We start from the raw sequence: 24,949 nt of genomic DNA on the forward strand, positions 1-24,949 counted from the left end.
TCTTTTGCTGTCTCTCTCTCTCCCTATCCCCCCTCTTCTGCTCTATCTACCCTCTTCTGCTCCCTGTCTCTCGGCATCCGGCCACGCCCATGTCACACTCGCTGACTACGCCCATGTCGCACCCGCCCGACCACGCCCACTCCACCACACGACTGGAGGTCAGTTGGAAGGCCAGGTGTGTTTGTCCTCGCGCGCAGTTTCTACTGAACATGACAGCTTCGGACAAACACACTTGGCCTTTTATTATATAGGATGTTTATCAGTTACCAGAAGAAATACCTATAAGGGTTACAAATTAAAGGAACAATGTAGTTTATATTAAAGAGGGCTGAGAAAATATTTTTTTAATCATTTGCATGAAGAGCTTTTGCAATGCAGTGATTCATTCTGGATACATACATTTTAAAAAATAACTTAAATGTCCCTTCTATATTTTTGCCATTCTGGGCCTTCAGTCAGTCGATGGCCGTTAACAGTAACGGTTCCTTGAATATGAGATGTAATTATTTAAAATGTAACCACCTGTCATACATCAAGCAGTGTGAATGAATTACTCTGCATCACACTATGAGCAAGCTGTAAATCAATTATGACTATTAAAAATAAATACTAACAATTATGTACAAAGAAAATTAATCAAAATTAATGTAATGAGTCATTTGCTGCAGTCGATCATAAAATGCAGTAAAAAATACACTTTTATATAGCTGAACCAGTTTAGGGGGAGAGAAAACAAACAAAGTCCTGGTATTAATTGAATCATGCAACTTTAAATGCAGGAGTATTAGTTGTTAATGTTGGAGTTTGTTTCATTAGGTTCTAGGAACTCTGAAGTAAATATTGCTTCAGCATAACTCTCACACGCCTCTTGAAGCTCCATCGCCACGTCCTCCAGGGTTTCTTCCATGATCTCCTCTGCCAGGCTGCAGGGCAAAACAAAATATGAGTCACTCTAGTACCATTCCTAGGGATCAGACAGAATATTAGTATGTTATTGCAGTCAATTTCCAATCTATTTCTGTTCTGTTGTACAGTAGACGGTACTAGCATAATCAGACCACTAACAATAGACATCTACTGTAGATATAAACTGTCCCTCTTGCACTAAAGAAACAATATAGCACATAGTTTTCATTTTGAATTTAGGAAGCTTCAGAAATCTGTTCAGTGTTTTGAAATCCAGAATAGACAGAAAAGGTCTCTTTTTGGGGAATGAAAAATAGGTTTATGATAGCGGAACTGAAAACAATGATTTCTATTCTTTCCAGGACAGCAAGACATTCACTTTGATGGAATTGCATGACACACAAGACAATAAATATCTTAGCATTTATGCAGAACATCTCAATGCAGCCTCACAAATAAAGCATGACCAGACTGCCACATGGGCCACTCTAATAGCAGGTCAAAATAAGAAAACCGCCAGCTGCAAAGACCAGTTTCCAAAAATGAAAACAGAAATATCCCTCACCACCTCCAGAAAGTACAGGCTTCCAAGAAGGCGACCACACTTGGGGAGAAGGTGCGGAAATACTCATGATGCTGTGTGATTTTCATATCACTCTGCAAAACCTAATCCCTTCAAAGCTCCTCCTGAATCCCACAAACAGTCTACATCTTAAACTAGTAAAAACAAAATTTATGCTTACCTGATAAATTTCTTTCTTTTGCGATGTACCGAGTCCATCCCCCTTAACTCCACCCCCCCAGTCATTCGACCGAAGGCCAAGGAAGAAAAGGAGAAACTATAAGGTGCAGAGGTGACTGAAATGTACATAAAAAATACTATCTGTCTTGAATAGACAGGGCAGGCCGTGGACTCGGTACATCGCAAAAGAAAGAAATTTATCAGGTAAGCATAAATTTTGTTTTCTTTTGCATGATCTACCGAGTCCACGGATTCATCCTAACTTGTGGGATACCAATACCAAAGCTTTAGGACACGGATGAAGGGAGGGACAAGACAGGAACCTAAACGGAAGGCACCACTGCTTGCAAAACCTTTCTCCCAAAAATAGCCTCCGAAGAAGCAAAAGTATCAAATTTATAAAATTTTGAAAAAGTATGAAGCGACGACCAAGTCGCAGCCTTACAAATCTGTTCAACAGAAGCATCATTTTTAAAAGTCCATGTGGAAGCTACCGCTCTAGTAGAATGAGCTGTAATCCTTTCCGGAGGCTGCTGTCCAGCAGTCTCATAAGCCAAACGGATGATGCTTTTCAGCCAAAAGGAAAGAGAAGTCGCCGTAGCCTTTTGACCCCTACGCTTTCAAGAATAGACAACAAACAAAGAAGATGTTTGACGAAAATCTTTGGTTGCCTGCAAATAAAATTTCAAAGCAGGAACCACGTCCAAGTTGTGCAACAGACGTTCCTTCTTACAAGAAGGATTAGGACACAGAGAAGGAACAACAATTTCTTGATTGATATTCCTGTTAGTAACAACCTTAGGTAGGAACCCAGGCTTGGTACGCAAAACCACCTATTCAGCATGGAACACAAGATAAGGAGAGTCACATTGTAATGCAGATAGTTTAGAAACTCTTCGAACTGAAGAGATAGCAACTAGGAAAAAAACTTTCCAAGATAAAAGAACTAAATTTAGACTTCATGGCGGAGCAATAGGTTTAAACACAGGCTTAATTCTAACTAAAGCCTGACAAAAACCCTGAACATCTGGAACATCTGCCAGACGCTTGTGCAACAAAATAGACAGAGCAGATATCTGTCCCTTTAGGGATCTAGCTGATAATCCTTTCTCCAATCCCTCTTGGAGAAAAGACAAAATCCTAGGAATCCTGATTTTACTCCAGGAGAAGCCTTTGGATTCGCACCAAAAAAGATATTTACGCCATATCTTATGATAAATTTTCCTGGTAACAGGCTTTCAAGCCTGAATCAAGGTATTTATGACTGACTCAGAGAAACCCCGCTTTGATAGAATCAAGCGTTTAATCTCCAAGCAGTCAGTTGCAGAGAAATTAGATTTGGATGCTTGAATGGACCTTGAATCAGAAGGTCCTGTCTCAATGGCAGAGACCATGGTAGAAAGGATGACATGTCCACCAGGACTGCATACCAAGTCCTGTGTGGCCACGCAGGCGCTATCAAAATCACAGATGCTCTCTCCTGTTTGATTCTGGCAATCAGACGTGGAAGGAGAGGGAAAGGTGGAAACACATAAGCCAGGTTGAACGACCAGGGTATCTATCAGTACAGCCTGAGGATCCCTTGACCTGGAGCCGTAACGAGGAAGTTTGGCGTTCTGACGAGACGCCATCAGATCCAACTCTGGTGTGCCCCATAGCCGAACCAGCTGAGCAAACACCTCCGGGTGGAGTTCCCACTCCCCCGGATGAAAAGTCTGACGACTTAGAAAATCTGCCTCCCAGTTCTCTACACCTGGGATATAGATCGCTGACAGATGGCAAGAGTGAGTCTCTGCCCATTGGATTATCCTTGAGACCTCTATCATCGCTAAGGAACTCTTTGTTCCGCCCTGATGATTGATATAAGCCACAGTCGTGATGTTGTCCGACTGAAACCTGATGAATCTGGCCGAAACAAGCTGAGGCCATGCCTGGAGAGCATTGAATATCGCTCTTAATTCCAGAATATTTATCGGTAGGAGGGCCTCCTCCTGAGTCCACAAACCCTGAGCTTTCAGGGAATTCCAGACTGCACCCCAGCCCAGAAGACTGGCGTCTGTCGTCACTATAACCCATTCTGGCCTGCGGAAACACATTCCCTGGGACAGATGATCCTGTGACAACCACCAAAGAAGAGAGTCTCTGGTCTCTTGATCCAGATTTATCTGAGGAGATAAATCCACATAATCCCCATTCCACTAATTGAGCAGGCATAGTTGCAGTGGTCTGAGATGCAAGCAAGCAAACGGAACTATGTCCATTGCCGCTACCATTTGTCCGATTACCTCCATACACTGAGCCACTGATGGCCGAGGAATGGAATGAAGAGCTCGGCAGGTCCACCGAGTCTATCAGAGTCCCTAGAAATGAAACTCTTGTGAGGGGGGAAAGAGAACTCTTTTTTACGTTCACTTTCCACCCGTGAGACCTTAGAAAGGCCAACACTAAGTCCGTGTGAGACTTGGCTAGTTGGAAGGACGACGCTTGAATTAGAATGTCGTCTAGATAAGGCGCCACTGCTATGCCCCGTGGCCTTAGAACGGCCAGAAGGGACCCTAGCACCTTCGTGAAGAGCCACAAACTGATAATGCTTGTCCAGAAAGGCGAACCTGAGGAACTGGTGATGATCTTTGTGGATAGGAATGTGCAGATACGCATCCTTTAAGTCCACGGTGGTCATATATTGACCCTCCTGGATCAATGGTAAGATAGTCCAAATGGTCTCCATCTTGAAAGATGGAACTCTTAGGAATTGGTTTAGGATCTTGAGATCCAGAATTGGTCTGAAGGTTCCCTCCTTTTTGGAAACTATAAACAGATTGGAGTAGAACCCCTGCCGCTGTTCTGCTTTTGGAACTGGGCAGATCACTCCCATGGTAAAAAGGTCTTCTACACAGCGTAAGGACGCCTCTCTTTTTGTCGGGTTTACAGACAATTGAGAAAGATGGAACCTCCCCCTTGGAGGGGAATCCTTGAAATCTAGAAGGTATCCCTGGGTTACAATTTCTACTGCCCAGGAATCCTGAACGTCTCTTGCCCAGGCCTGAGCAAAGAGAGAGAGTCTGCCCCTACTAGATCCGGTCCCAGATCGGGGGCTACCCCTTCATGCTGACTTAGTGGCAGCAGCAGGCTTTTTGGCCTGTTTACCCTTGTTCCAAGCCTGATTAGGTCTCCAGGTTGGCTTGGATTGAGTAACGTTCCCCTCTTGCTTTACAGCAGGGGAAGAGGTAGAGGGACTACTCTTGAAGTTTCAAAAGGAACGAAAATTATTTTGTTTGGTCCTTGTCTTATTTGACTTATCCTGAGGAGGGTATGACCCTTCCCTCCAGTAATGTCTGAAATGATCTCTTTCAATGCAGGCCAGGGTCTTACCTTTGAAAGGGATGGACAAAAGCTTAGATTTAGATGACACATCAGCTGACCAGGACTTAAGCCATAACGCTCTACGCGCTAAAATGGCAAAACCTGAATTCTTAGCCGTTAATTTAGCAAGATTAAAAGCGGCGTCTGTAATAAAAGAATTAGCCAATTTAAGAGCCTTAATTCTGTCCAAAATATCATCTAGTGGGGTCTCCATCTGAAGAGCCACTTCTAGAGCCTCAAACCAAAGGGCAGCTGCAGTGGTTACAGGAACAATGCATGCTATAGGTTGAAGAAGAAAACCTTGATGAACAAAAATTTTCTTTAGGAGACCCTCTAATTTTTTATCCATAGGATCAATGAAAGCACAACTGTCTTCAATAGGTATAGTTGTACGCTTAGCCAGGGTAGAAATAGCTCCCTCCACCTTAGGGACCGTCTGCCATGAGTCCTTTATGGTGTCAGAAATGGGGAACATTTTCTTAAAAACAGGAGGGGGAGAGAACAGAATACCTGGTTTATCCCACTCCTTAGTAACAATGTCCGAAATCTTCTTAGGGACCGGAAACACATCAGTGTAAACAGGAACCTCTAAATATGTGTCCATTTTACACAATTTCTATGGAAATACAATAGGGTCACAATCATCCAGAGTAGCTAAAACCTCCCTGAGCAATAAGCGGAGGTGCTCTAGCTTAAATTTAAATGCCGTCATATCTGAATCTGTCTGAAAGAACATCTGTCCTGAATCAGAAATCTCTCCCTCAGACAGCAAATCCCTCATCCCTACCTCAGAACATTGTGAGGGAATATCAGATACGGCTACTAAAGCGTCAGAAGGCTCAGCATTTGTTCTTAACCCAGAGCTACTGCGCTTCCCTTGCAACCCTGGCAGTTTAGATAAAACCTCTGTGAGGGTAGTATTCATAACTGAAGCCATATCTTGCAAGGTGAAAGAATTAGACGCAATAGAAGTACTTAGCGTCGCTTGTGAGGGCGTTACTGGTTGTGACACTTGGGGAGAACTAGATGGCAAAACCTGATTTCCTTCTGTCTGAGAATCATCTAATTCCAAACTTTTATAAGTCAAAATATGCTGTTTGCAATTTATAGACATATCAGTACAAGTGAGACACATTCTAAGAGGGGGTTCCACAATGGCTTCTAAACAAATTGAACAATGAGTTTCCTCAGTGTCAGACATGTTTAACAGACTAGTAATAAAGCAAGCAAGCTTGGAAAACACTTTATTTAATGAAAAAAACAATTTGCAAAAACGGTACTGTGCCTTTAAGAGAAAAAAAGGCATACACAAACTGCAAAACAGGTTAAAATTGCTTCAATGTTTCTGAAATTTTAACAGTGTACCCACTAAGCTTTAGAAGGATTGCACCACAAGTAAATAAGCAATAAACCCCCAAATGAAAAAAACAGATTGAAATATGTCTAAAACCGGTTAAAAACCCCTAAAGCACCTTGCCACAGCTCTGCTGTGGCCCTACCTGCCCTTAGGAAGCGATAATATGGGGTTTAAAGCTTCAATTAGTCCCTCAGAAGACTATCAGGACCTCAGGAGAAGTTGCTTGCTGCTTGTAAATGTAGGCCCCGCCCACCTCACTTGATGTTGCTGGGGCCTACACAAAACTAACAAACCCTGCCTGAAAGCCATGTGGGTTATTAACAACCCCAATGAACCCTCAAACAAATGTCCCATAAAACAGAAAACGTTACTCCCAGACACAAAAACGTTTGTCCCAAATTCACGTAACAAACTGAGTGCCCACAAAAAATTAACCCTTTATGCAAGCTAGTAAAAACTTCTGATAACACTAGGATTACTGCTTCCCCTTCCCCTAATGGGGACACTATCAGCCTTTCTGAGTTAACACAGTCTCTGCAGAAAATATGACTGAACATACCTCATTGCTGTATAGCAAGAAACCGTACCTCACACTGAAGTTTTCCTGTACTCCTCAGCTTCTGTGGGAACAGCAGTGGACCTTAGTTACAAATGCTAAGCTCATCATCCTCCAGGCAGAAATCTTCATCTATGTCCTGCCTGAGAGTAAATAGTACAACACCGGTACCATTTAAAAATAACAAACACTTGATTGAAGATAAAATAAAACTAACAGTTTAACACCTCTTCTCTTTACTCTTCCTGCTTAGAGCCAGCAAAGAGAATGACTGGGGGGTGGAGTTAAGGGGGGAGCTATATAGACAGCTCTGCTGTGGTGCTCTCTTTGCTACTTCCTGTCAGGAAGGACAATATCCCACAAGTTAGGATGAATCCGTGGACTCGGTACATCATGCAAAAGAAAAATACTTTTTTATATATATATATATATATATATATATATATATATATATATATATATATATATATATATATATATATATATATATATATAATGATTAATTAAAAGGGACTGTAAAGTCGAAATTAAACTTTCACGATTTGATATATATTATTGAAGAGTAAAACTAGGTTGGCTTCTAAAAGCTCAGGAGTGTGCACGTGTCTTTAGTAACCTATGACAGCAGTGTTTTGCAACATTATTTGTAGCTTTGCTATACAATGTTGCAAAACCCTGCTGCCATAGATTACTAAGCACACGCGCACACTCCTAAACTCTTAGGAGCCTACCTAGTTTTACTCTTCAATAAATTATACCAAGAGAACAAAGCAAATTTGATAACAGAACTAAATTGGAAAGTTGTTTAAAATTGCATGCTCTATCCGAATCATAAAACTTTAATTTTGACTTTACTGTCCCTTTAACCTTTGGGATAGCACTATACACATTACTTAATTCCAGAACCATATCTTCCCCACGCAACAGCCAACAAAAGCTTATTTTTGACATTTCAGTGGAATAAGTTAGCAATTTACCACAGGTTTAAGTCATGACATTTTGTTTTAATAAACCTCATTCTCAGGATACACAATTTCTCAGGATGGTTTTCAAATACATTAATACATTTAAAAAATATATAATATTAAACATTTTATTTAAATAATCTCAGTTTTACATTTTAAGATCACAAAGTGTTTCCTTGTAAATAACAGAATTTATGTTTACCTGATAAATTACTTTCTCCAACGGTGTGTCCGGTCCACGGCGTCATCCTTACTTGTGGGATATTCTCTTCCCCAACAGGAAATGGCAAAGAGCCCAGCAAAGCTGGTCACATGATCCCTCCTAGGCTCCGCCTACCCCAGTCATTCGACCGACGTTAAGGAGGAATATTTGCATAGGAGAAACCATATGATACCGTGGTGACTGTAGTTAAAGAAAATAAATTATCAGACCTGATTAAAAAACCAGGGCGGGCCGTGGACCGGACACACCGTTGGAGAAAGTAATTTATCAGGTAAACATAAATTCTGTTTTCTCCAACATAGGTGTGTCCGGTCCACGGCGTCATCCTTACTTGTGGGAACCAATACCAAAGCTTAGGACACGGATGAAGGGAGGGAGCAAATCAGGTCACCTAAATGGAAGGCACCACGGCTTGCAAAACCTTTCTCCCAAAAATAGCCTCAGAAGAAGCAAAAGTATCAAACTTGTAAAATTTGGTAAAAGTGTGCAGTGAAGACCAAGTCGCTGCCCTACATATCTGATCAACAGAAGCCTCGTTCTTGAAGGCCCATGTGGAAGCCACAGCCCTAGTGGAAGGAGCTGTGATCCTTTCAGGAGGCTGCCGTCCGGCAGTCTCGTAAGCCAATCTGATGATGCTTTTAATCCAAAAAGAGAGAGAGGTAGAAGTTGCTTTTTGACCTCTCCTTTTACCAGAATAAACAACAAACAAGGAAGATGTTTGTCTAAAATCCTTTGTAGCATCTAAATAGAATTTTAGAGCGCGAACAACATCCAAATTGTGCAACAAACGTTCCTTCTTCGAAACTGGTTTCGGACACAGAGAAGGCACGACTATCTCCTGGTTAATGTTTTTGTTAGAAACAACTTTTGGAAGAAAACCAGGTTTAGTACGCAAAACCACCTTATCTGCATGGAACACCAGATAAGGAGGAGAACACTGCAGAGCAGATAATTCTGAAACTCTTCTAGCAGAAGAAATTGCAACCAAAAACAAAACTTTCCAAGATAATAACTTAATATCAACGGAATGTAAGGGTTCAAACGGAACCCCCTGAAGAACTGAAAGAACTAAGTTGAGACTCCAAGGAGGAGTCAAAGGTTTGTAAACAGGCTTGATTCTAACCAGAGCCTGAACAAAGGCTTGAACATCTGGCACAGCTGCCAGCTTTTTGTGAAGTAACACAGACAAGGCAGAAATCTGTCCCATCAAGGAACTTGCAGATAATCCTTTTTCCAATCCTTCTCGAAGGAAGGATAGAATCTTAGGAATCTTAACCTTGTCCCAAGGGAATCCTTTAGATTCACACCAACAGATATATTTTTTCCAAATTTTGTGGTAAATTTTTCTAGTTACAGGCTTTCTGGCCTGAACAAGAGTATCAATAACAGAATCTGAGAACCCTCGCTTTGATAAGATCAAGCGTTCAATCTCCAAGCAGTCAGCTGGAGTGGGACCAGATTCGGATGTTCGAACGGACCTTGAACAAGAAGGTCTCGTCTCAAAAGTAGCTTCCATGGTGGAGCCGATGACATATTCACCAGATCTGCATACCAAGTCCTGCGTGGCCACGCAGGAGCTATCAAGATCACCGACGCCCTCTCCTGATTGATCCTGGCTACCAGCCTGGGGATGAGAGGAAACGGCGGGAATACATAAGCTAGTTTGAAGGTCCAAGGTGCTACTAGTGCATCTACTAGAGTCGCCTTGGGATCCCTGGATCTGGACCCGTAGCAAGGAACCTTGAAGTTCTGACGAGAGGCCATCAGATCCATGTCTGGAATGCCCCACAGTTGAGTGATTTGGGCAAAGATTTCCGGATGGAGTTCCCACTCCCCCGGATGCAATGTCTGACGACTCAGAAAATCCGCTTCCCAATTTTCCACTCCTGGGATGTGGATTGCAGACAGGTGGCAGGAGCGAGTCTCCGCCCATTGAATGATTTTGGTCACTTCTTCCATCGCCAGGGAACTCCTTGTTCCCCCCTGATGGTTGATGTACGCAACAGTCGTCATGTTGTCTGATTGAAACCGTATGAACTTGGCCCTCGCTAGCTGAGGCCAAGCCTTGAGAGCATTGAATATCGCTCTCAGTTCCAGAATATTTATCGGTAGAAGAGATTCTTCCCGAGACCAAAGACCCTGAGCTTTCAGGGATCCCCAGACCGCGCCCCAGCCCATCAGACTGGCGTCGGTCGTGACAATGACCCACTCTGGTCTGCGGGAGGTCACCCCTTGTGACAGGTTGTCCAGGGACAGCCACCAACGGAGTGAGTCTCTGGTCCTCTGATTTACTTGTATCTTCGGAGACAAGTCTGTATAGTCCCCATTCCACTGACTGAGCATACACAGTTGTAATGGTCTTAGATGAATGCGCGCAAAAGGAACTATGTCCATTGCCGCTACCATCAAACCTATCACTTCCATGCACTGCGCTATGGAAGGAAGAGGAACGGAATGAAGTATCCGACAAGAGTTTAGAAGTTTTGTTTTTCTGGTCTCTGTCAGAAAAATCCTCATTTCTAAGGAGTCTATTATTGTTCCCAAGAAGGGAACTCTTGTCGACGGAGATAGAGAACTCTTTTCCACGTTCACTTTCCATCCGTGAGATCTGAGAAAGGCCAGGACTATGTCCGTGTGAGCCTTTGCTTGAGGAAGGGACGACGCTTGAATCAGAATGTCGTCCAAGTAAGGTACTACAGCAATGCCCCTTGGTCTTAGCACCGCCAGAAGGGACCCTAGTACCTTTGTGAAAATCCTTGGAGCAGTGGCTAATCCGAAAGGAAGCGCCACGAACTGGTAATGCTTGTCCAGGAATGCGAACCTTAGGAACCGATGATGTTCCTTGTGGACAGGAATATGTAGATATGCATCCTTTAAATCCACCGTGGTCAAGAATTGACCTTCCTGGATGGAAGGATTGTTCGAATGGTTTCCATTTTGGACGATGGAACCTTGAGAAACTTGTTTAGGATCTTGAGATCTAAGATTGGTCTGAACGTTCCCTCTTTTTTGGGAACTACGAACAGATTGGAGTAGAACCCCATCCCTCGTTCTTTTAATGGAACAGGATGAATCACTTCCAGAAGATAACCTTGGGAGACTATTTCTAGCGCCCAAGGATCCAGAACATCTCTTGCCCAAGCCTGAGTGAAGAGAGAGAGTCTGCCCCCCACCAAATCCGGTCCCGGATCGGGGGCCCGCATCTCATGCTGTCTTGGGAGCAGTGGCAGGTTTCTTGGCCTGCTTTCCTTTGTTCCAGCCTTGCATTGGTCTCCAGGCTGGATTGGCTTGAGAAGTATTACCCTCCTGCTTAGAGGACGTAGCACTTGGGGCTGGTCCGTTTCTGCGAAAGGGACGAAAATTAGGTTTATTTTTGGCCTTGAAAGACCTATCCTGAGGAAGGGCGTGGCCCTTGCCCCCAGTGATATCAGAGATAATCTCTTTCAAGTCAGGGCCAAACAGTGTTTTCCCCTTGAAAGGAATGTCAAGCAATTTGTTCTTGGAAGACGCATCCGCTGACCAAGATTTTAACCAAAGCGCTCTGCGCGCCACAATAGCAAACCCAGAATTTTTCGCCGCTAACCTAGCCAATTGCAAGGTGGCGTCTAGGGTGAAAGAATTAGCCAATTTAAGAGCACGAATTCTGTCCATAATCTCCTCATAAGAAGAAGAATTACTAATAATCGCCTTTTCTAGCTCATCGAACCAGAAACACGCGGCTGTAGTGACAGGGACAATGCATGCAATTGGTTGTAGAAGGTAACCTTGCTGAACAAACATCTTTTTTAGCAAACCTTCTAATTTTTTATCCATAGGATCTTGGAAAGCACAACTATCTTCTATGGGTATAGTGGTGCGCTTGTTTAGAGTAGAAACCGCCCCCTCGACCTTGGGGACTGTCTGCCATAAGTCCTTTCTGGGGTAGACTATAGGAAACAATTTTTTAAATATGGGGGGAGGTACGAAAGGTATACCGGGCCTGTCCCATTCTTTATTAACAATGTACGCCACCCGCTTGGGTATAGGAAAAGCTTCGGGGGGCCCCGGGGCCTCTAGGAACTTGTCCATTTTACATAGTGTTTCTGGAATGACCAGATAATCACAATCATCCAAATTGGATAACACCTCCTTAAGCAGAGCGCGGAGATGTTCCAACTTAAATTTAAAAGTAATCACATCAGGTTCAGCTTGTTGAGAAATTTTTCCTGAATCTGAAATTTCTCCCTCAGACAAAACCTCCCTGGCCCCCTCAGACTGGTGTAGGGGCCCTTCAGAAACAATATCATCAGCGTCCTCATGCTCTTCAGTATTTTCTAAAACAGAGCAGTCGCGCTTTCGCTGATAAGTGGGCATATTGGCTAAAATGTTTTTGATAGAATTATCCATTACAGCCGTTAATTGTTGCATAGTAAGGAGTATTGGCGCGCTAGATGTACTAGGGGCCTCCTGTATGGGCAAGACTGGTGTAGACGAAGGAGGGGATGATGCAGTACCATGCTTACTCCCCTCACTTGAGGAATCATCTTGGGCATCATTTTTACTAATTTTTTTATGACATAAATCACATCTATTTAAATGAGAAGGAACCTTGGCTTCCCCACAGTCAGAACACAATCTATCTGGTAGTTCAGACATGTTAAACAGGCATAAACTTGATAACAAAGCACAAAAAACGTTTTAAAATAAAACCGTTACTGTCACTTTAAATTTTAAACTGAACACACTTTATTACTGCAATTGCGAAAAAGTATGAAGGAATTGTTCAAAATTCACCAAAATTTCACCACAGTGTCTTAAAGCCTTAAAAGTATTGCACACCAAATTTGGAAGCTTTAACCCTTAAAATAACGGAACCGGAGCCGTTTTTATATTTAACCCCTTTACAGTCCCTGGAATCTGCTTTGCTGAGACCCAACCAAGCCCAAAGGGGAATACGATACCAAATGATGCCTTCAGAAAGACTTTTCTATGTATCAGAGCTCCACACACATGCAGCTGCATGTCATGCTGTTCTCAAAAACAAGTGCGCCATACCGGCGCGAAAATGAGGCTCTGACTATGATTAGGGAAAGCCCCTATAGAATAAGGTGTCTAAAACAGTGCCTGCCGATATTATTTTACAAAAAATACCCAGATTAAATGATTCCTCAAGGCTAAATATGTGTAAATATGATCGATTTAGCCCAGAAAATGTCTACAGTCTTAATAAGCCCTTGTGAAGCCCTTATTTACTGTCTGAATAAAAATGGCTTACCGGATCCCATAGGGAAAATGACAGCTTCCAGCATTACATCGTCTTGTTAGAATGTGTCATACCTCAAGCAGCAAAAGACTGCTCACTGTTCCCCCAACTGAAGTTAATTCCTCTCAACAGTCCTGTGTGGAACAGCCATGGATTTTAGTAACGGTTGCTAAAATCATTTTCCTCATACAAACAGAAATCTTCATCTCTTTTCTGTTTCAGAGTAAATAGTACATACCAGCACTATTTTAAAATAACAAACTCTTGATTGAATAATAAAAACTACAGTTAAACACTAAAAAACTCTAAGCCATCTCCGTGGAGATGTTGCCTGTACAACGGCAAAGAGAATGACTGGGGTAGGCGGAGCCTAGGAGGGATCATGTGACCAGCTTTGCTGGGCTCTTTGCCATTTCCTGTTGGGGAAGAGAATATCCCACAAGTAAGGATGACGCCGTGGACCGGACACACCTATGTTGGAGAAATTAATATTTATCTTGCAATGTAAGAGTTGCTGATTTATGTTATTTCTGATTTATTTCTCTTTTTCTGGAGATCAGAGGAAGAAGACTTATGACTATTATGACTAAATACTAATAGTTCTGCTGCTAATAGCCAGAACAATAAAAGTATACAAAACAGCTTTCCCATATGCATCATAATAATCATAAACCACTTCCTTTTTTTAAGCTCTAAAGCACAATTCCATTACACTGAGGCACCATAAGGTTCTTGTGACATAAATGTAGTCGATTATATCATTTAAAAATAGAACTCAGCCAGTCCACTAGTGACATTTCCTTCCCACAAACACATAGCATCAACTCTCTTACGCTGCCGTGAACCCTTTAGCTAACTTGATTATGATGATCACATAAATGACTGTAATAATTTTTGGTGAAATGATCTTGTAACCTATTAAAATGTGTTATTTACCTTTCTAAAATGTTCCATGGATTAAAGCTGCCAACCTCCTCATGGGATGTCAGCCTGAGGTGTCTGTCAAATTGATCCTTGTACTTGTGAATACTGCGCAGCATATTTGTTGGCACAGAGATGCATATTTGTTGTTCATTTGGCACAGGCTTGGCCAGTGGAAAAGGGCGTGGAGAACCGATAGCCATCTCTTCCTTGCTAATTTGGAAAGAACTTGCAAAGAACATTATGAAATAATGCTTAATTAAGAATGAACTCATATTTTGTAACGTGTATCATATTCTATGTTTTAATTAATACTTATAAACTGCATAATTCCAAAACAAGCAAACTTCTAGATACAGTCATTTATTTTCACTACTATACAGTATATATTGGTATTTTGGCATAGGTAGCAATATGCTTTTTAGAGTAGGGAGAAAATTCCAGGGGTGCCTAGTCATTTCCTATAGACAGCCCTTCTCTTCCTTCCAGCATTACTTTGTGTGTCAACAAGCTATACAAAAAGGATTATTTAAATATGTTTAGCTTTAATGGGATGCTGTGCAGCTGACCGATGAGTATGTGGTACATTAAAAAAAAGGTTTAGCTGAAGATCCAAAAAAACACTTGCTTTAATACCCATGTAAGAAGTCATTCTGACAAGTCAGGGAAGTTCAATAGCCCAAGGCAACCCTGACGGAGATTAAGGATTTAAAGAACCCCATTGCAGATTAAAGCATAGAAGGACCAGCATCTGTACAAATATTTGAGGCTGGAATAAAGCTACAGCCAACACTATATGACTATAAATAAGCAGAAACAGTAATGATGCTGGATGGAATAGGAGGGGTGTAATGTCTATAATGTAGAAGTGAGAGAAAACATGATTTTAGTATATTGTTAGTGACCCTTTATGTAAGTGGCTAAAAGGTCTGAATATAACACTACATAATCTTCAAACAACTATATTGTTTGTCTAATAACTCAATCCAAAGAAATGGAATCCAGCCTCATGTAGAAAAGTAGAAATCCTGTATTAATCCCACAAAAATGGGTAGAGGGACAAAGTTTTGGGCCACTTATTGACCCTTAAGTCATGTCAGCTAAAAAATACATGAACACATAGTCCTTTTATACACTGTTATGGCACCAAAACTTGTTTCCTATAGTATGATGTCTCCATCTAGTGGTCAAAAAGTATTACATTTGTAATAACAAAGAGAGTTGTTGAAAAATCAATAACAGAAAAGAAATTTAGAGACTCACTGATTGTTAAAAACCCTATTCAACCTGTTATATTTGTTCTGCCAAAAATCATAAGGATAAATCTAGACTCCCAGGGAGACCAATTGATGCAGGAGTGAATTCTGTTTTTTCTAGGATTGTGATATTTTTGCATAAAATCCTGCAACCAATTATAACCAAGACTTTGTGTTTTTTAAAGGGCACCAATGATTTCCTATCTAAAACAAAAAAGTGCATTATATTGTTGACTAATTTATTTTATTTACCATGGCTGTGGAAAGTTTCTACACACCCATTAAACATTCTAGTGAAAATATACTAAGATTGGAAGGCCAGTATACATGAGAACAAATACAACATTTTCTAGAACTGTTACAGGTGATTTTTTTATCACAATTACTTTTTATTTATGGATAATTTCTATCTCCAAAAAATGGGTACAGCCAAGGGCTCAAATGTCACCCCGAGATATGCCAATATATTTATGAACAACTTTGAGGAACTCTTTGTGTATACTCATCCTTTATTTATTCACTATAGTGCTTCCTGGTGGAGGTACATAGATATATTTGGCGTATAGCTGGGCGACATTGGTAGCCTATTGGAATTTGTAAATGACTTGAACAACTCTGTCAATAAATTAAAATTTACCCTTTTAATGAAACGTGTACACTTTTTGGTTTATAAAGATCAAGGAATATTAAAAACAGATATATTTGTCAAACCAACTGACAAAAATAATTTACTAAAATACTGTAGTTGTCATCCTCCCAGTACCTTTAAGGCAATTCCAATGAGCCAGCTTAAAAGGGTTAAAAAGAATATTTATGGACAAAAAAACACAGATGAAAATGATGGCCCATAAATTCAGAGGCACTATCCAAAAAATCTAGTTTAGACAGAGTTAGATGAAGTAATAAAGGAGAAAGAAAAAGATAAAGAAGCTAGATATCAGAGAGATAAAGATATACAAAAGGATATAGAATTGTGTTTGTTTCTACCTATTATAAATTAAAGGGACACTGAACCCAAATTTTTTCTTTCGTGATTCAGATAGAGCATGCAATTTTAAGCAACTTTCTAATTTACTCCTATTATCAATTTTTCTTCGTTCTCTTGCTATCTTTATTTGAAAAAGAAGGCATCTAAGCTTTTTTTGGATCAGAACTCAGGACAACCCAGGTTATTCACCAAAAATGGACCGGCATTCTTGCATTTCAAATAAAGATACCAAGAGAATGAAGACATTTTTTATAATAGGAGTAAATTAAAAAGTTGATTAAAAATGTCATGCTCTATCTGAATCACGAAAGAAAAAAAACATAATTTATGTAAGAACTTACCTGATAAATTCATTTCTTTCATATTAGCAAGAGTCCATGAGCTAGTGACGTATGGGATATACATTCCTACCAGGAGGGGCAAAGTTTCCCAAACCTTAAAATGCCTATAAATACACCCCTCACCACACCCACAATTCAGTTTAACGAATAGCCAAGAAGTGGGGTGATAAGAAAAAAGTGCGAAAGCATATAAAATAAGGAATTGGAATAATTGTGCTTTATACAAAAAAATCATAACCACCACAAAAAAGGGCGGGCCTCATGGACTCTTGCTAATATGAAAGAAATGAATTTATCAGGTTAAGTTCTTACATAAATTATGTTTTCTTTCATGTAATTAGCAAGAGTCCATGAGCTAGTGACGTATGGGATAATGACTACCCAAGATGTGGATCTTTCCACGCAAGAGTCACTAGAGAGGGAGGGATAAAATAAAGACAGCCAATTCCTGCTGAAAATAATCCACACCCAAAATAAAGTTTAATGAAAAACATAAACAGAAGATTCAAACTGAAACCGCTGCCTGAAGTACTTTTCTACCAAAAACTGCTTCAGAAGAAGAAAACACATCAAAATGGTAGAATTTAGTAAAAGTATGCAAAGAGGACCAAGTCGCTGCTTTGCAAATCTGATCAACCGAAGCTTCATTCCTAAACGCCCAGGAAGTAGAAACTGACCTAGTAGAATGAGCTGTAATCCTTTGAGGCGGAGTTTTACCCGACTCGACATAGGCATGATGAATTAAAGATTTCAACCAAGATGCCAAAGAAATGGTAGAAGCTTTCTGGCCTTTTCTAGAACCGGAAAAGATAACAAATAGACTAGAAGTCTTTCGGAAAGACTTAGTAGCTTCAACTTAATATTTCAAAGCTCTAACAACATCCAAAGAATGCAACGATTTCTCCTTAGAATTCTTAGGATTAGGACATAATGAGGGAACCACAATTTCTCTACTAATGTTGTTGGAATTCACAACCTTAGGTAAAAATTCAAAAGAAGTTCGCAACACCGCCTTATCCTGATGAAAAATCAGAAAAGGAGACTCACAAGAAAGAGCGGATAATTCAGAGACTCTTCTGGCAGAAGAGATCGCCAAAAGGAACAAAACATTCCAAGAAAGTAATTTAATATCCAATGAATGCATGGGTTCAAAAGGAAGAGCTTGAAGAGCCCCCAGAACCAAATTCAAATTCCAAGGAGGAGAAATTGACTTAATGACAGGTTTTATACGAACCAAAGCTTGTACAAAACAATGAATATCAGGAAGATTAGCAATCTTTCTGTGAAAAAGAACAGAAAGAGCAGAGATTTGTCCTTTCAAAGAACTTGCGGATAAACCTTTATCTAAACCATCCTGAAGAAACTGTAAAATTCTCGGAATTCTAAAAGAATGCCAAGAAAAATGATGAGAAAGACACCAAGAAATATAAGTCTTCCAGACTCTATAATATATCTCTCTAGATACAGATTTACGAGCCTGTAACATAGTATTAATCACAGAGTCAGAGAAACCTCTTTGACCAAGAATCAAGCGTTCAATCTCCATACCTTTAAATTTAAGGATTTGAGATCCTGATGGAAAAAAGGACCTTGCGACAGAAGGTCTGGTCTTAGCGGAAGAGTCCACGGATGGCAAGAGGCCATCCGGACAAGATCCGCATACCAAAACCTGTGAGGCCATGCCGGAGCTACCAGCAGAACAAACGAGCATTCCTTCAGAATCTTGGAGATTACTCTTGGAAGAAGAACTAGAGGCGGAAAGATATAGGCAGGATGATACTTCCAAGGAAGTGATAATGCATCCACTGCTTCCGCCTGAGGATCCCGGGATCTGGACAGATACCTGGGAAGTTTCTTGTTTAGATGAGACGCCATCAGATCTATTTCTGGAAGCTCCCACATTTGAACAATCTGAAGAAATACCTCTGGGTGAAGAGACCATTCGCCCGGATGCAACGTTTGGCGACTGAGATAATCCGCTTCCCAATTGTCTATACCTGGGATATGAACCGCAGAGATTAGACAGGAGCTGGATTCCGCCCAAAATAGAATTCGAGATACATCTTTCATAGCCAGAGGACTGCGAGTCCCTCCTTGATGATTGATGTATGCCACAGTTGTGACATTGTCTGTCTGAAAACAAATGAATGATTCTCTCTTCAGAAGAGGCCAAGACTGAAGAGCTCTGAAAATTGCACGGAGTTCCAAAATATTGATCGGTAATCTCACCTCCTGAGATTCCCAAACTCCTTGTGCCGTCAGAGATCCCCACACAGCTCCCCAACCTGTAAGACTTGCATCTGTTGAAATTACAGTCCAGGTCGGAAGAACAAAAGAAGCCCCCTGAATTAAACGATGGTGATCTGTCCACCACGTTAGAGAGTGTTGTACAATCGGTTTTAAAGATATTAATTGAGATATCTTTGTGTAATCCCTGCACCATTGATTCAGCATACAGAGCTGAAGAGGTCGCATGTGAAAACGAGCAAAGGGGATCGCGTCCGATGCAGCAGTCTTAAGACCTAGAATTTCCATGCATAAGGCTACCGAAGGGAATGATTGTGACTGAAGGTTTCGACAAGCTGAAATCAATTTTAGACGTCTCTTGTCTGTTAAAGACAGAGTCATGGACACTGAATCTATCTGGAAACCCAGAAAGGTTACCCTTGTCTGAGGAATCAATGAACTTTTTAGTGAATTGATCCTCCAACCATGATCTTGAAGAAACAACACAAGTCGATTCGTATGAGATTCTGCTAAATGTAAAGACTGAGCAAGTACCAAGATATCGTCCAAATAAGGAAATACCACAATACCCTGTTCTCTGATTACAGACAGAAGGGCACCGAGAACCTTTGTAAAAATTCTTGGAGCTGTAGCTAGGCCAAACGGCAGAGCCACAAACTGGTAATGCTTGTCCAGAAAAGAGAATCTCAGGAACTGATAATGATCTGGATGAATCGGAATATGCAGATATGCATCCTGTAAATCTATTGTGGACATATAATGCCCTTGCTGAACAAAAGGCAAGATAGTCCTTACAGTTACCATTTTGAACGTTGGTATCCTTACATAACGATTCAATATTTTTAGATCCAGAACTGGTCTGAAGGAATTCTCCTTCTTTGGTACAATGAAGATATTCGAATAAAACCCCAGCCCCTGTTCCAGAACTGGAACTGGCATAATTACTCCAGCCAACTCTAGATCTGAAACACATTTCAGAAATGCTTGAGCTTTCACTGGATTTACTGGGACACGGGAAAAAAACATAATTTATGCTTACCTGATAAATTCCTTTCTTCTGTAGTGTGATCAGTCCACGGGTCATCATTACTTCTGGGATATTACTCCTCCCCAACAGGAAGTGCAAGAGGATTCACCCAGCAGAGCTGCATATAGCTCCTCCCCTCTACGTCACTCCCAGTCATTCGACCAAGGACCAACGAGAAAGGAAAAGCCAAGGGTGAAGTGGTGACTGGAGTATAAATTAAAAAATATTTACCTGCCTTAAAAACAGGGCGGGCCGTGGACTGATCACACTACAGAAGAAAGGAATTTATCAGGTAAGCATAAATTATGTTTTCTTCTGTTAAGTGTGATCAGTCCACGGGTCATCATTACTTCTGGGATACCAATACCAAAGCAAAAGTACACGGATGACGGGAGGGATAGGCAGGCTCTTTATACAGAAGGAACCACTGCCTGAAGAACCTTTCTCCCAAAAATAGCCTCCGATGAAGCAAAAGTGTCAAATTTGTAAAATTTGGAAAAAGTATGAAGCGAAGACCAAGTTGCAGCCTTGCAAATCTGTTCAACAGAGGCCTCATTCTTGAAGGCCCAAGTGGAAGCCACAGCTCTAGTAGAATGAGCTGTAATTCTTTCAGGAGGCTGTTGTCCAGCAGTCTCATAAGCCAAACGAATTATGCTACGAAGCCAAAAAGAAAGAGAGGTAGCGGAAGCTTTTTGACCTCTCCTCTGCCCAGAGTAAATGACAAACAGAGAAGACGTTTGTCGAAATTCCTTAGTTGCCTGTAAGTAAAATTTTAGAGCACGGACTACATCCAGGTTGTGCAGTAGACGTTCCTTCTTTGAAGAAGGATTTGGGCATAAAGAAGGAACAACAATCTCTTGATTGATATTCCTGTTAGTAACTACCTTAGGTAAGAACCCAGGTTTAGTACGCAGGACTACCTTATCCGAATGAAAAATCAAATAAGGAGAATCACAATGTAAGGCTGATAATTCAGAGACTCTTCGAGCCGAGGAAATAGCCATTAAAAATAGAACTTTCCAAGATAACAACTTTATATCAATGGAATGAAGGGGTTCAAACGGAACGCCCTGTAAAACATTAAGAACAAGGTTTAAACTCCATGGTGGAGCAACAGTTTTAAACACAGGCTTAATCCTGGCCAAAGCCTGACAAAAAGCCTGGACGTCAGGAACTTCTGACAGACGTTTGTGTAACAGAATGGACAGAGCTGAGATCTGTCCCTTTAATGAACTAGCAGATAAACCCTTTTCTAAACCTTCTTGTAGAAAAGACAATATCCTAGGAATCCTAACCTTACTCCAAGAGTAACCTTTGGATTCACACCAATATAGGTATTTACGCCATATCTTATGGTAAATCTTTCTGGTAACAGGTTTCCTAGCCTGTATTAAGGTATCAATAACTGACTCAGAAAACCCACGTCTTGATAAAATCAAGCGTTCAATTTCCAAGCAGTCAGCTTCAGAGAAGTTAGATTTTGATGTTTGAAGGGACCCTGTATCAGAAGGTCCTGTTTCAGAGGTAGAGACCAAGGTGGACAGGATGACAAGTCCACCAGGTCTGCATACCAAGTCCTGCGTGGCCACGCAGGTGCTATTAGAATCACTGATGCTCTCTCTTGTTTGACTCTGGCAATCAATCGAGGAAGTAACGGGAAGGGTGGAAACACGTAAGCCATCCTGAAGTCCCAAGGTGCTGTCAGAGCATCTATCAGGACTGCTCCTGGATCCCTGGATCTGGACCCGTAACGAGGAAGCTTGGCGTTCTGTCGAGACGCCATGAGATCTATCTCTGGTTTGCCCCAACGTCGAAGTATTTGGGCAAAGACCTCCGGATGAAGTTCCCACTCCCCCGGATGAAAAGTCTGACGACTTAAGAAATCCGCCTCCCAGTTCTCCACTCCCGGGATGTGGATTGCTGACAGGTGGCAAGAGTGAGACTCTGCCCAGCGAATTATCTTTGATACTTCCATCATAGCTAGGGAGCTTCTTGTCCCTCCCTGATGGTTGATGTAAGCTACAGTCGTGATGTTGTCCGACTGAAACCTGATGAACCCCCGAGTTGTCAACTGGGGCCAAGCCAGGAGGGCATTTAGAACTGCTCTCAATTCCAGAATGTTTATTGGCAGGAGACTCTCCTCCTGACTCCATTGTCCCTGAGCCTTCAGAGAATTCCAGACGGCACCCCAACCTAGAAGGCTGGCGTCTGTTGTTACAATTGTCCAGTCTGGTCTGCTGAATGGCATCCCCCTGGACAGATGTGGCCGAGAAAGCCACCATAGAAGAGAATTTCTGGTCTCTTGATCCAGATTCAGAGAAGGGGATAAGTCTGAGTAATCCCCATTCCACTGACTTAGCATGCACAGTTGCAGTGGTCTGAGGTGTAAGCGTGCAAAGGGTACTATGTCCATTGCCGCTACCATTAAGCCGATTACCTCCATGCATTGAGCCACTGACGGGTGTTGAATGGAATGAAGGGTGCGGCAAGCACTTTGAAGTCTTGTTAGCCTGTCCTCTGTCAGGTAAATCTTCATTTCTACAGAATCTATAAGAGTCCCCAGGAAGGGAACTCTTGTGAGTGGAACGAGTGAACTTTTCTTTTCGTTCACCTTCCATCCATGTGACCTTAGAAATGCCAGCACTAACTCTGTATGAGACTTGGCAGTTTGAAAGCTTGAAGCTTGTATCAGAATGTCGTCTAGGTATGGAGCTACCGAGATTCCCCGCGGTCTTAGTACCGCCAGAAGAGCACCCAGAACCTTTGTGAAGATTCTTGGAGCTGTAGCCAATCCGAATGGAAGAGCCACAAACTGGTAATGCCTGTCTAGGAAGGCAAACCTTAGGTACGGATAATGATCTTTGTGAATCGGTATGTGAAGGTAAGCATCTTTTAAATCTACAGTGGTCATGTACTGACCCTCTTGGATCATAGGTAAAATTGTCCGAATAGTCTCCATCTTGAACGATGGAACTCTTAGGAATTTGTTTAGGATCTTTAAGTCCAGGATTGGTCTGAAAGTTCCCTCTTTTTTGGGAACCACAAACAGATTTGAGTAAAACCCCTGTCCCTGTTCCGATCGTGGAACTGGATGGATTACTCCCATTAACAAGAGCTCTTGTACGCAGCGTAGAAACGCCTCTTTCTTTGTCTGGATTGTTGACAATCTTGACAGATGAAATCTCTCTCTTGGAGGAGAGTATTTGAAGTCCAGAAGGTATCCCTGAGATATTATCTCTAGCGCCCAGGGATCCTGAACATCTCTTGCCCAAGCCTGGGCGAAGAGAGAAAGTCTGCCCCCCACTAGATCCGATCCCGGATCGGGGGCCCTCAATTCATGCTGTTTTAGGGGCAGCAGCAGGTTTCCTAGTCTGCTTGCCCTTGTTCCAGGACTGGTTAGGTTTCCAGCCTTGTCTGTAGCGAGCAACAGCTCCTTCCTGTTTTGGTGCAGAGGAAGTTGATGCTGCTCCTGCTTTGAAATTACGAAAGGAACGAAAATTAGTATCATCCTCTGAATCAGACATGTTTAACACACTAGCAAATAAACTTGTAACTTGGAAATACAATTCAATTAGAATAATATTAAAACGTACTGTGCCTTTAAGAAGCACAGAAGATCTATGACAGTTGAAAATTAATAAATTGAAACAGTTATAGCCTCAATCCATGTAAATAACACAACTTTAGCAAAGGTTTAATCCCATTAGCAAAGATAACAAATTCTGAAAGCAGGAAACAAATTACAGAATAAACGTTTTTTATCTCAGTCAAACTATAATTCTCACAGCTCTGCTGAGAGAAATTACCTCCCTCAAAATAAGTTTTGAAGACCCCTGAGCTCTGTAGAGATGAACCGGATCATGCAGGGAATACAATGAGTTGCTGACTGAAATATTTGATGTGTAGTAAAAGCGCCAAAAAACGGCCCCTCCCCCTCACACACAGCAGTGAGGGAGAACAGAAACTGTCAGAAAACAGATTAAGCAACTGCCAAGTGGAAAAATAGTGCCCAAACATTTATTCACTCAGTACCTCAGTAAATGAAAACGATTTTACATTCCAGCAAAAACGTTAAACATAATCTCTAGTTATTAAACAGCTTTATGTATTTCTTACAGTGTAATTCTAGTGAAGTACCATTCCCCAGAATACTGAAGTGTAAAGTATACATACATGACATTATATCGGTATGGCAGGATTTTCTCATCAATTCCATTGTCAGAAAATAAAAACTGCTACATACCTCTATGCAGATTCATCTGCCCGCTGTCCCCTGATCTGAAGTTTACCTCTCCTCAGATGGCCGAGAAACAGCAATATGATCTTAACTACTCCGGCTAAAATCATAACAAAAACTCTGGTAGATTCTTCTTCAAACTCTGCCAGAGAGATAATAACACACTCCGGTGCTATTTTAAAATAACAAACTTTTGATTGAAGATATAAAACTAAGTATAATCACCATAGTCCTCTCACACATCCTATCTAGTCGTTGGGTGCAAGAGAATGACTGGGAGTGACGTAGAGGGGAGGAGCTATATGCAGCTCTGCTGGGTGAATCCTCTTGCACTTCCTGTTGGGGAGGAGTAATATCCCAGAAGTAATGATGACCCGTGGACTGATCACACTTAACAGAAGAAAAAAATCTCTTTGCAGGAGGTCTTATCTTGAAACCAATTATGTACCCTTCTGAAACAATGTTCTGAATCCAAAGATTGTGAACAGAATTGATCCAAATTTCTTTGAAAAAACGTAACCTGCCCCCTACCAGCTGAGCTGGAATGAGGGCCGCACCTTCATGTGGACTTAGAAGCT

The 24,949-nt window shown here is 41.5% G+C and overlaps 1 protein-coding gene across 1 annotated transcript in view; it reads right to left on the bottom strand.

Moving 5' to 3' along the window:
• Positions 1-327: 327 nt before the first annotated feature.
• The window catches only part of KIAA0753 (KIAA0753 ortholog), a 150,631-nt gene continuing 126,009 nt past the window's right edge, over positions 328-24,949 (bottom strand). The window contains exons 13-14 of the mRNA XM_053705247.1: positions 14,291-14,503; positions 328-923 (exon numbers count right to left, since the gene is read on the bottom strand). Of these exons, the coding sequence (XP_053561222.1) occupies positions 785-923; positions 14,291-14,503 (352 nt within the window). The 3' untranslated portion in view covers positions 328-784. The remainder of the gene's footprint in view (positions 924-14,290; positions 14,504-24,949) is intronic.

This window comes from Bombina bombina, chromosome 3 (genome assembly GCF_027579735.1).
Source record: "Bombina bombina isolate aBomBom1 chromosome 3, aBomBom1.pri, whole genome shotgun sequence".
Lineage (NCBI taxonomy): Eukaryota > Metazoa > Chordata > Amphibia > Anura > Bombinatoridae > Bombina > Bombina bombina.